Genomic DNA, 12615 nt, shown 5'->3' on the forward strand with positions numbered 1-12615 from the left:
CCCGAGAGTAACATTGAGAAGCTTCCTGTGATTCCTATGGGGAGTTTTAAAACCTCTTCTCTTTAAGTAAGTCACCGGGTCATTCATTCCGTAAGTGTTAATTGAGCACCTGCTACAAGCCCTGCCTGTGTGGGACACTGGGGGTACAGTCTTGTCCTGTGGAGCTCCCGGTGGCAGGACACCTGCACAGCCTGCACAGTGGCTGGGCTGGATCAGCATTCACTGAGCACCTGCTGTGCACCAGAGCCAGGCATGCAGGGTGACAGAGAATGAGCTAGATGCTGCCCGGTGACCTGGTGGGGAGGAAGACAGGGGTAAACACATCACCTTGGATCAGAGCGGAGTCTGTGCCAGGAGGGGTGCTGGCCTGGCCTCGGGAAGGCTCTGAGGCCTGTCCCGAACTGAGGTTCAGGATGGGCAGACGCTCGCCAGCTAGGACCCAGAGCCTGGGCACAGAGGCAGCTGCCCGCACACCGGAAGGGCAACTCCCCACATCTGGGCCTTGCTTGTGTCCACTGCTGAGTGCAGTGCTGAGAAGACAGCTCAGCCTGTGGGAGATGCATGATTTAATAGTAGAGAGCAGACTATTGAGTTAGAAGCCTTTCTGGGTTCCTGGAGCAGCTAAGCCTCCCAGAAGTTAAAGAACTGGTCCAGGCCACAGAGCTAATCCACGGCCAGCTGGAGGACTTGAACCAGCTCCCAGGGCCCGGCAGCCTGCCCCGACCTTGGCGAGCACCCTTCAGCTCTGCCCCCCTGCATGACTTCCCCGAGGGTCCCTGAAGCCCCCCGACCCTCAGATGCTGATCTGCGGCTGGTCGGCTCCCTCCCTGCTTCTCCAGGAGCCACACTTGCAGTGTTTTAACTCCACTTTGCCAAGGGCATCTTCTGCCTCAGTAGTGAACCACTGTCTGTCCCCAGAGACAATGCCGGTAGTCCGGGGCCCGGATGTCTCGTGGGTGTGGGAGCAGGACGCGACGCACCCCGCCTGGTGGCTGATGCAGCAGCAGGGACTGGTCGCCCTACAGGGCTGTCCCAACTCAGGTCGTGTCGACCTTGACAATGGGATGATGCAGGCTGCTGCAAAAGCACTCTGTGCTGCTCACATGAGGAGAAGTGCACCTCACTTGGCGACCAGGGGGGCAGCTCCAAGTCCAGGAGGGCCCAGCAGGCCTGGCCCAGTGCTGGCTGAAAATGTAGTGCCTTGTTCAAAAAGCAGGAAGAGGCTTTTTCCTTCCTTCCACTATCTCTCTCTGGACCTGCCTTTGTGTTTATTATTTGCTATTTAATATCACACTCCCTCAGGCAGGGGATGCTCGCAGTGGAACACAGACCCTCCTAGACACCCTGAGCCCATGCCTGCACCTCGCTGCCCCTCCATGTTCACACCCAGGCCCCTGCTGGGGCAAGCGGGGCCGAGATGGCTGGGTGGCCGAGGTCACTGGGCAGGGGATTGGGGAGTGGGCGGCCAAGAATTGGTCCTAGGGGAAGAGGTACGGGGGGCCCCAGGCCCCTGACACTTGCCCCATTGTCCCGTTGGATGTCACCTCACAAAACACAAATTCAAAGACAAAAGTGTTGAGAATGTTAGGATGGCGACTGCAGAGCTTTAGACCCCGAGCACCAGCCCATCTGAGTGCATGAGGAATGCCGTGAGGCCAATCCCGGGTCAGGGGCCCCAAGATGCCATAAGGACTCTCCACCAGAGGTTCACAAAGAAGGGGGACCACAGGAGCCACTGTGACCAGAAAAAGAGGGGGCAGCACCAAAGAGGGAGGAGAGGGGTAAATGTGAAAAGGCCATGCAGAGACACAGCAGGAGCTGCAGGTGGCCCAAAAGAGAGGGGCCTCGATGGCTGGAAAGGTGCTGGGAAGGGCAGGCAGGTGGGGCAGGCTTGAGGGTGAGCAGGACTAGCCCTGGAGAGAGGACTGGCGCCTGCCGGGGCCTGGGAGCCAGTGAGGAGAGTGGTGCTGGACACCACAGCCCTTGTAGATAAGCGGAGCACCTGGGGCCTGGAGCGACTGTCATGGGACCAGGAAGCCTCTCCTGCTGCCCCGATTAGCCACTGGCCTGCTTCTTCTCATGCCAGCATCACCCCATTCTGTAGAGTGACACATCCTGCTATTCTTTTGGGGAGGCCCCCTCGGTCCCTGTGGTTTGAGGGTGGGCACCTCACCTGGCCTGATCAGAGCCTGTGAGCCCCAGGGAAGGACAGCGGCTGGGTCTCTGGGGATGAGATGCTTCTGGGAACAAGATGCTGCTGTGAGCGCAGGAGCTGTCAGCGGCTACCTTGGCCTGGAAATGACGCAGCGAGAGGGCAGACCCAGCAAGAGAGAAGCGGGCGGGCCAGCTGAGCCCAAAGCAGTCCACCGCTGTGCTTTCGGTCACATGGACCAACACATTTCATTTTTGCTGAAGCTCTGAGTTTCTGTCATCTGCTACTGAGAGTCCTAAGCGCAACGATGATACATGACCTACAAACCTCAGGCCCAAACTACCCACAGAGGAGGGTATTGGGGGCCCAGGGCGGGTTTGTAAGCCCAGTACTGCTCAGCTAGCACCTCTTGGCCTGCTCCAGGGTCTCCATGACCTGCCCCGTACAGCCCTGCACCTTCATTCTCTTCCAGTCCCCACAAGCACCAACACACACGTGTCCCCCTTGCTGTTCCCTCTGCCTGTGACACCCTTCCCCGCTCTCTGCACTGCACACTCAGCTCCTCCTTCGCCTCCTCTCCCAAGCCTCCCCTGAAGGCCCTGGGTAGTCTGTCCCTCCCTCCTGTGGCTCCTCTGAACCTCATGCTCACTGGAGGGGCACTGGGGGCCCAGCCGGGGCATCAGTTGTCTGCAGGACCTATGTCTGACCCAAGCCTGAGACCCCTGCCCCAAACAGTGCTTCCTCATGGGCTTTAAAATCCACGGAATGTGAGGAGGGAGGGGGAGACAGAAAGACAAAGGTTTTGAGCCCCTATAATCTGCTTGCCCTTCAAATTCTGCCTGCATGGAGTTGGGAAATGCAGTACCTGTTTGCCCTTGCAGCCGATAAGGTCTGTTTTCCCTGGAGCATCATGGTTGGTGAGCTCCCTGATCTAGCCCTTCCTGAAGCTGAACCCAACACTACTCTGGATCCCTAGCTGAGATCTGGGGCCAAAGATGGGACCTCTCAAGTTTCCGGTTGGTGCACAGACAGCAGGGCCAGCTTTGGACGTCCAGCCGGTGGGCATCCTGGGCTCAGCAGGGCTGTGAGACCAGAAGGCTGCTGCTCACCCTCCCTCCTCCCCCTTTAAGCCCCACGCCATGACCTGGGTCCACGCCCCAGCCTCCTGGCTCAGCTTTGAGGGGGACCAGGGATGGGGAAGGGGCAGGAAGGAGTTAGGCTCAGCTGTGCTGAATCATCTTCGAGGAGAAGCCAGTTGTCCTGCTCAGGCCTGGGGCCACGTGCCCCAAGAAATAATCTGATTTAACAATCCTGGGGCTGGCCCCGTGGCCGAGTGGTTAAGTTCAGGCGCTCCGCTGCAGGTGGCCCAGTGTTTCATTGGTTCAAATCCTGGGCGCAGACACGGCACAGCTCATCAAACCACACTGAGGCAGCGTCCCACATGCCACAACTAGAAGGACCCACAACGAAGAATATACAACTATGTACCAGGGGGCTTTGGGGAGAAAAAGGAAAAAAATAAAATCTTTAAAAAAAAAAAACCAATCCCGAGGGGATGCAGGCTGGGCCACCCTGATGCTGTGGTCCAGACGGCTGCACTCAGCCCACAGCCGAGTTAAGGTCCAGGGGTCCAGCCATAGCCTGTGGGAAGCCCACAGTGGGCCCATGTGCCCCCTGCTGGCCTCTTGTGGCTCTGCCTGCCGCTCTCTTCAGCCCCCCAGCCAGCCAGAGCACACACGCCAGGAGACTGGGAGTCCACAGGCTGCACGGCACCCAGCAGGGGTGCCCACAGCCATTGTCCCGACAAGCTGGGCCCCACTACAGTGGTGGGAAGGAGCTCTCCGTTTGGATGGTCCCATGCAACCCCAGCTGGTTCTGAGTCTCGCAGGGAGAGTGGGGATCTGGTCCAGATCCACAGCAAATTGCGTGGATCCCGTCTGTCAGGCTGCCCTGGAGGTCTCTCTCCCACCATCTCTCATCTGGCATCGTCTTACCAGGGAGATTTCATGGTAAAGACTCACAGCGCCCCCGAGGTTGTGGAGGTGAGCCATCCAAGGCATTGACAGAAACTGACACACGACATTAAGTAAGAAAAACGGGTGAACAGAGCGAGTCTGGAAGGAAACACAGAGCAGCGACAGCCGACCGCTCAGTGGGGAGAGGCTGGTGCTTTCTTCAGATGCTTATTTTGAAATAATTATAGATTCACAGAGAGTTGCAAAGAAACGTACGGGGCTGGTCACCCCTCCCAATGGTGACATGTCGCATGGCACGGGGCAAGGTCAGATCCTGGAACAGGCCCTGGGGGTGCCCCAGAGCTGGTTCAGATGGTGACTTGTCTTCTCTATGTTCTGGGTATTCTCAAAATTTCCAGAATAAGCATGTTATTTAAGCTCCTTACTTCTATTTATTTAATTATATAAGCAACACATGGGTAACTCCTTGTCTCTAGACTTTCTAAAGGTGGCTGCAGACGAGCGGAGGCCGAGGCCGGTCCTCCTCCGAGGTGACCACTGCCCTTGAGGGCGGCCCTCCCCACCCCGCTCTCCACGCAGCTACACGCGGACGTGCTGGAGGAACACCTGCTCCGGAGCGTGGAGGGGAGGGCGCCCGCCCAGCTCGGGCACAGACCCCCTTCCAGGGAGTCCGACCTCAGATTCCACCTCAGGGGCTCAGCTTCTCTGCCCACCCCCACCCGTGGGCGAGAGTACGCTTCCTTCCTTCCCTTTGTAATAAGCAAAACAAGGCATGTTTGGAATTTCCGGAAGTGAGGGACACTGCTTCTCCACTCCCAGCCCCAAAGCAGCGGCATCTGAGGGAACAGCCACAGAGGCGCCGCCCAGGGACCCTCATCCTCCTCCCTGTCCATCCAAGGGTCGGGGTGGAGCAGGGGCAGAGGGTTGATCCCGGAGGAAACCTCCCAAAAGGGCCCTGAGGGTGGGCACACTTGCTGTTTGCTGAAGTGGCCACAGGTCACCAGTATTTCTGTGATCTGGACGCTGTGCTGACTGGGGAACCGGGGCCGAGAGCAGGTGACAGCCCAGATATCCTGAGACCGACATGTCGGGAAGTCCCATCTGCGGTCTAGCCTCCTGCACTAGCCCCCACCCCTCCCACACCCCCTGAGCTGTCCAGGTGCCCCTCCTCAGTTGCCCTCCAGGCCCTGGCCTCAGACCTGGGAGCCCAGGAGTGGGCAAAGCAGGGTGCAAAGGGGATGCTGCTTGCTGCCTGGCTTCCCAGCCACACCCTTCACTGGGATTTCCTGCTGGAAACCAGGCGGCTTCAGGCCTCGGATAGGAGAGGGTTTCTGGGACTCCCTGGGACTCTAGCAACATCAGGGTTGAGCAGCCGGTGCAGCCAGGATGGTTACGGCACCCCCTGGAGGGCAAGGCAGCAACCCCGGCTCCCGGGGAGTGAGGCTCAGGTGTGGGCTGGTATGTAGGAGCCTGGGCTCTTGGCTGCTCCATCTGTGCCGGGTTCACATAGCTCCAAGCAGGAGGTGCGTGAGGGTAGCTGGGGCCAACGCCGGGCCAGTGGGCGGGTGGGGGTGCTCCAGGCTCGGGTGAGGACCCCCTTCTACCCAGCTCCTCTTTGCGACCCTCGCTGTGGCACAGCCCACCCTGCCCACCTGGCCCTGGCCATGGTCTCATGGCCAACCCTGGGCAGTTAGCCGCCTCCAGCCCCCACCGTGAGCAAGGGGCCTGCACAGCGAGTAAGGGTCCTCTTTTTAATCTTGATGATCTTGTTTTCAAAGGCTGATGCGTTGAGAGCAGGCACGTGCCCACACCTGGACGAGAACAGCAAGGAAGAGGTGTTGGGGTGAGAGAGGGTGTGGGGCCTGAGCAGGGGGATGAGCCACATCTGCTCAGGGGAAGTGGGGAGGGTTGCACTCCTGGGGGGCTATGGGGAGGGCAGGGGCCCCGCACTCCACCCAGTCTTCCTCTCCATCCCTTCCACACCAGATCCTCTGCGTCCCTGGGCTCCGGCTCTGCCCACCCGGGAGCTCCAGCTTCCCTGGGTTACAGCCCACCTCCTGTGTTCCCTAACTATTGGGGGCGCTGGGACCTCTGTGCTTGGTTGGTGGAGACCACATTGCTGTGAATACATGTGAGGGAAGCCCGTCCAGAGAAGGGGTGCTCCCCACGTGGCCAGCAGCTTTGACCTGGGCCTGGAGCACGTGCAGTCCTGAACCACAGCCCCCGCCCCAGACCAGGAGCCAGGGCCCCCCCAGGCTGACCAGGCCCCATAGCAGGGAGGTTGTCCCAGAGCCGGGCCTGGGGAGGGGAGCTGGCTCTGAGGCAGAGCCTGGTGGCACCCCAGGGCAGGTGATGGCAGCAATGGTCTGGTCGCCCCTGAGCAGCAGGACTAGCCTGATGCAGCAGGTACAAGTAGTTGGAATTTCTGACTCTCCCCAAATGTCCCTGGTGTCTAGGTCACTGCAGCCTCAGGGATTCTAATTCAAACAGGAAAACTGACCTCGCAATGTGTGGCTTCACCCTCCTAGCCTACTCCCCAAATCCTCCAAGGCCACGGGAGGTGGGGGGGTGACAGAGGCGAGCTCAGGCCAAGCCCCTACCCCAGAATCTCAGGAAGGGCGTGGGCCCATCTGCCCCCCAATCTTTGTGACCTGAGGACAAGAGCTGCTCACAGACCTGCTGCTCAGGCCAGGCTGGGCACAGGGATGTCTTAAGCCCCTTTGGGCTTCAGGGTTCCAAGCAGGAGACCATCTAGATCAAGGGCTCCAGGGCCTGGGCCTAGCCCTTCACTAGGCACCCCTGCATCCTGGGCCACCCCAGGTCATCCCTATAAGAGGGGGTGGCCCTCCCCTCCCGGTGGCACTAACTGCATAGTTCAGATCACCTGGGACTTTCTGCTTCCAGAGGCTGTGCCTGGCGCCAGGCCAAGAAACTGAGAGCTGACAGCATGTAGACTGCTCCTGTCCACACACCACCATTGCCACCACCCCTCCCCCCCCACCGCTGAGGTCCTGGAGCCAGCCCCAGCAAGCCGTAGCCCTTGCCGCCTGGGGCGGGGTCTCTGTGCTCCTGCCCCTCCCCCTTTGTCCTGCCCCTGTGGAGCGGAGGGAGACCTGCAGCCCCCACCACCATGGCCCCTGCCAGGGAGCCCCGTGACACATCCCCACTGCAGAGAACATGTGACATCAGCTGCCACGCTGGCCCCTTCCAGAAAGTGGCGGGCCCCAGCAGCCCTCCCGGCCACTCCCCAACCTGGGGCATCTGGGGGGCAGGACCATGCCTGCCCTCATCTCCCAATTGTTGGAGGTGAAGGCCACCACTGTCCCCAGGCAGGGCCCAGGGGCCAGAAGCCCCAAGGCGAGCTGGCTGGGCACATTCCAGGACTGGCCATCCGGGGGCCCGTCACTGACACAGAACTGGTCAGGGCTGGTGGTTGCTCCATGGGGCCTGAGGACAAGGCTAAGTGCTGGTGCCGCGGCCTGGAGCTGAGCCACCAGGCAGCTGGTGGCAGCCCCATGCAGGGGCACCATAGACCCCACTGTCTGTGTGGCTGCATCCTGGGCCAGGACACTGGCAGCGCCCTGTCCTGGGGAGGCCGGGACCACGTGGACGGGCAGATCTTGGGCCAGCTGCACCCCCTGGCAGAGGAAGAGGAGGAGGGAGCCGGGGCCGTGGCCGCCCCATCCACAAGGCCTGCCTTCCCCAGGATGGGCTCTGAGGAGCTACGGCTGGCCTCCTTCTGTCACTGGCCGCTGACCGCCGTAGTACGACCCGAGCTGCTAGCTGCCGCTGGCTTCTTCCACACCGGTGAGCCCTGGGGACCTGGGTACCGTTAGGGACCCTTCTGGACTGGGGCTTTCCCTTCTCCGTAGACCCCATCCCCCACAGCAGGAGGGTCCAGGCCTAATGAAGAGGGGTTGGGGGTCCCACAGCCCAGGAGTCTCTCCTAAGCATGTGCTTCAGATGGTGACAAGTGAGCCCGGGGAGGGGCTAGAACAACACAGGACAGATGTACCCTGGGGGCAGGTGAGTGGCTGGGGCAGTTGGAGCCAAGAGGAGGAACTAGAGGAGTGTAGAGTGTCTGCGGGGCCCCTGGGGGTCCAGGGACAGGCTCTCAGAGGTCTGGGGTGGGATGTGCCTGTAGCAGCCCCCGATCTGCAGTCTCTGCACCAAATGACAAAAATATTCATGGGGGGGTGAGGTGAAGGTGAGGGCCGCAAGGGGGTGGCGTGGAGACAAGGGGCCCCCATCCTCAAAGGGAGACATGAGCCTGGCAACAGACAGTCCCCCTTCTCTCGATCACTGGGAATCTGTTCTGGGGAGGTGACATCTCAGGTGGAGGTGATGGGGGTACTTGGTCCCCCCATGCCCCACCACCGCCCACCTGCCTTTCTGTGAATGACACAAATGCCCTCTACTCCTTTCACAAACGTCCTCCTCAGGCCTGGCAGGTGCCCCAGGCATCATAATCCTATTTTTCCTTTGAGAAAACCAGGATGCATGTGAAACCCGAGGGGAACACAGGCCAAAGGGTGTGGCTGAGGCCAGTGGGAGCCCCTCCTCGGCTCACGAGCCACCCCAGGTGGCCCCCGCCACAGAAGAATGGCCATCTGGGAGCCCCTGCCCCCAGCCTTGGGGACACATCTGGCCCAGTGGGCGGGGGGCTCCTGGCTGTGCCGAGGGGCCATGCGTGGGCAAGGCCCGCATCTTTGCTCTCCCCAGGCTGGCAGGACAAGGTGAGGTGCTTCTTCTGCCATGGGGGTCTGCAGAGCTGGGAGCGAGGGGATGACCCCTGGACTGAGCACGCCAAGTGGTTCCCCAGGTAAGGGTCCTGCCGGCAGTCTTGGGGTTGTGCGCAGAGGCCGGGGCTGGGCACAGGCCAGCTTTCCCGACCCCAGCCCCGGGCGGCAAGTCTCGGGGATGAGGCCTCTCTGGGACAGCACTTTTGCCGTTGCTTCCTTGATGCTCAACAGGTGTGGCTTCCAAAACAGCCTTCCCAGCAAATGCTCACCACTCAGGCTCCCCGGACCCCGCCCTCTGCAGGGCCCTGTGGCGGAGCAGAAGGCACTCCCTGGCCTGAGCGGCTCCCCAGGGCTTGAACTTGACAGTGAGGGGCCTGGGCAGCCCAAGCCCACTGCCCTCAGGCTTCTGAACTTGGTTTCTTCAGATGTGAATTCCTGCTCCAGACAAAAGGGAGGGACTTCGTCTGCAGGGTGCAGGAGTCTTGTTGCCACCAGCTCAGCTCCTGGGTGAGTCCCGCCCCTCCTTAGGGCTATGGGGCTGGGGGCCAAGGGTCCCTCCCCTCCCCACCCCACCCCTGCCGCTCTGTCTACTCAAGACACCGGTGTTCTCTGGCTCCTTCCAGGATCAATTGGAAGAACCAGAAGATGCTGCCCCCTCAGGTGAGCCATGACATGTGGCCTGTGCCCTACTTCCTGGGCACCTGCAGCCTGCACTGTGGCCAGTGGGTGTGCCCCCTTCTGGACAGCAGGAAGAGTGAAGGCTGCCCAGCCAGGCATGAGGGTGCTGCCTGGGCTTGCTTCATGGAGGGCTGCGTGCAGGCACTGCGGTGTGTCCAGGGCTCCGGGTGAGGCCGAAGCAGTCCCCTGCTACCACTGAGCAGCCACCATGAGTATGGCCAATCCCGGGTAGGGCAATGAGAGCGTGGAGAGGAGAGGTGGGCTTTGCTGGCCCCAGAGCCAACCTGGTTGCAGTCACGAGGCCACAGAGGGGCCGAGCTCTGCTCTATGCCCGTGCCAGGCCTCTGGGGCAGGGTCCGAGGGGCTACCAGGGCTCCAGGGTCCAGATTCGGCTCTTCTATCCAACCCTGGAGCAAGTGACTTTTGCTCTTGGAGCTTCAGTGCCCTGAGCTGTGAAATGGGATGGTGCCTGCCCCATTTGTGATTAAACAGGGTCCATGGGACACTGTGGGAGCAGCGCCTGGTACCTGGAGCATCCATAGTGGCTTTGTGACAGGTTTACCACATTTCCTCCTGTGGTGGCAGCTCTGAACAAGGCTCTGGGGACACGGCCTCTCTGCTGAGAGGGTCTGAGCCTCCACTGCACCTCAGTGGAACACAGCCCCACTCAGACACTGATGGAGCGGCCGTGACGGCCAGCTCAGGGCACTGAAGCTCAGACAGCAGATGTCCTCGTGTTAAGGGGGCCCTGGTGATGGCCAGGGTGGCGGGCCGTCTGCCTCTCTCCTGTGGCCCTGAGGCCCCAGCTGCTCCCTGCCCTTGGTCCTGCGCCCCTCACCCTGCCTTGCAGACACTAGGGACGGCCAGGAGTGGTCTGCATGGGGCTAGTGCCCAGCAGTGCGGGCCATGCTCCAAACGGCACCTGGTGGTGCCGGCCAGTGTGTCCAAATCGCAGCTGGTGGCCAACCTGCCCCAGGAAGAGGACGGGGCCAGGTGGGGGCAGAGGCACCTCCACCTCCCTGGACACCCCCCTCCCACTTCTCCTTGCTAATCCCCTCTGAGCACGGCCCTCCCTCACTGCCCCCAGAGTGCCTGGCAGGCAGCGTCCATGGCCACTGCAGGAGGGGCTGGATGGGCAGTGTCCTGGCAAGGAGGTGGGCTCTGGGGGTCCTAGTATGCTGTGGAGGGAGCAGGAGGAAAGGGGCTGGGAGCATGGGCTGGATCTTCCACCTCTCCTGCCAGAACTGGATCCTGCCCTTGGCCAGCCCAGTCTCTGGGCCCAGCCTCACTTTCCCCTGGGGCCTAGGCCAAGAGTCTATTCCTAACTGCCCACAGCTCCTGTCCACCGGGGTCCTGACCCACCCATGCCCAGAAGAGAGGCCCAGTCAGGTGCTAGGGAGCCAGGTGAGGGTGGGGACCCACCAGGGGGCGGGCACAGCTCTCCTGTACCCTGAGGTGGGAGGGGTGGCTCTTCTGGGCTGGCTCCAGCCCCCCTCCCCCATCAGCCCAGCACAGAGGGTGGAGGTCAAGGTGTGGGGATGGCGTCACAGGCCCACCCCCTCGGAGGAACCTGGTAAAGCCCAGGCCCAGAGGGTACTGGTGGGTTCTTGAGCCCCCAGGAGCCCAGAATGTGGAGGAGCAGCTGCAGCGCCTGCAGGAGGAGCGGACCTGCAAGGTGTGCCTGGACCGAGCCGTGTCCGTCGTCTTCGTGCCCTGCGGCCACCTGGTCTGTGCTGAGTGTGCGCCCAACCTGCAGATCTGCCCCATCTGCAGGGCCCCCATCGACAGCTGCGTGCGCACCTTCCTGTCCTAGGCCAGGTGAGCATTTGGCCACAGAGCTACCTACATGCAGGTCTCAGCCTGGCCTGACTCAGGCATTTCCCCACGTGGGCCTCGGAGATGTCAGAATGGGCCTGGACAGTGGCGCCAAGCACACCCTGTTCTCCTTGATCCTGATACTGGGGACGCAGGCATTGCAGGGAGCACAAACAGCAGGAGGCAGCGCCCCTTGCGTCTGCCCCTCCCTGGTTCTGGCCAACACTGCTAACCACCCACCACCTTCCCTTGACGCTTCGCCCCTTGCTCTGAGTCCTCAGCACTGCACACTGGGTGGCCACGACCATGTGCCTGGGTGTATTAAACCACACCTGCTGGGCACATCTCCACTTGGATTTCCCTCGTGGTCAGAGGGGACAATGCCTCCTGTCCAGCTGGCTGTACAGGGCCACAGCCAGGCCAAGGATAGAACGGCTTTGGAGACATGTGGGGACACGACGCCCCTGTCACAGGAAGGGCCTGGGCCTGCCCGAGGGGAATCTTAACCTGGCAGCCAAGGCCCGGAGGAAACATGGGTGGGGAGGGTGCAGGAACCTTTGATTGTCATGGAAGGTGGGGAGGGAGCCATGGCCTCCTCAGGGCTCTCAAATGCCCGGAGATCTCCTCAGGAATCTTCTAGGGGTGGAAGAGGCAGGGAAAGGAACTCCCTGGGGGCTGAGGGTACCCCCGCCCAGCCAGGAGGACAAGCCCCCTGTGAGCTGCTGACTCATCCCTCGTCTCCCCTCCAGGTGTTGTGAGCCCTGGCACCCTGTCCCTCAGACCACACCACGGGCCCGCGGAGGACCGCTGAGCCCCAACTCCCGGACCACAGCCCAGGGTGGAGGAAGGACTGCGGAGGCCGGGCCTGGGGGGTGGGGGTGGTTTTACCTACTTTAGCTGCTTTTGAAGAGATGCAATAAAGTGGTGGGTTTTCCCCAGATGGCCCACAGCAGCCTCTTCCCTGGAACCACCAGCCCCTCCCACCGCCCTGCTCCAAATGGTCCCGGCTGCCCCCCCACCTCCTCACCAGCAGGGCAGCACCTGCCCACCAGGCCCATTGCAGGCCATTCTTCCAAAGCCTCCCTCAGTTTGAGGGCACCCCTGTCCCTTGTTCTTCTCTTTTTAGAGTTTTAAGGACTCTTCAAGTCCTTCCAAGACTCAACTCGTGATCATCCACTAAGCCCCTGGTGGCCCGCAGGGCAGCGTTCCTTTTTATCATCGACTTGTGGGTACCTTGGGGATGCTGTAGGGC

General features: G+C 61.4%; 1 protein-coding gene across 1 annotated transcript; it reads left to right on the forward strand.

Moving 5' to 3' along the window:
• Positions 1-7568: 7568 nt before the first annotated feature.
• On the forward strand, positions 7569-12233 carry BIRC7 (baculoviral IAP repeat containing 7). The gene is made up of 8 exons (XM_070485429.1): positions 7569-7935; positions 8851-8950; positions 9296-9377; positions 9494-9530; positions 10437-10445; positions 10884-10952; positions 11168-11366; positions 12113-12233. Exons 1-7 carry the CDS (start codon positions 7569-7571, stop codon positions 11359-11361), a joined length of 858 nt encoding a protein of 285 aa, XP_070341530.1. The 3' UTR covers positions 11362-11366; positions 12113-12233.
• Positions 12234-12615: the final 382 nt, after the last annotated feature.

The sequence above is a fragment of the Equus asinus genome, chromosome 15, assembly GCF_041296235.1.
Source record: "Equus asinus isolate D_3611 breed Donkey chromosome 15, EquAss-T2T_v2, whole genome shotgun sequence".
Classification (NCBI taxonomy): Eukaryota; Metazoa; Chordata; class Mammalia; order Perissodactyla; family Equidae; genus Equus; species Equus asinus.

Coding starts and splice junctions, on each gene's coding strand:
- BIRC7 (XM_070485429.1), top strand. CDS start 7,569: ATGGGGCCTGAGGACAAGGCTAAGTGCTGGTGCCGCGGCCTGGAGCTG. Junction 7,936..8,850: donor CGCTGGCTTCTTCCACACCG/GTGAGCCCTGGG, acceptor TGCTCTCCCCAG/GCTGGCAGGACAAGGTGAGG. Junction 9,378..9,493: donor GCCACCAGCTCAGCTCCTGG/GTGAGTCCCGCC, acceptor GGCTCCTTCCAG/GATCAATTGGAAGAACCAGA.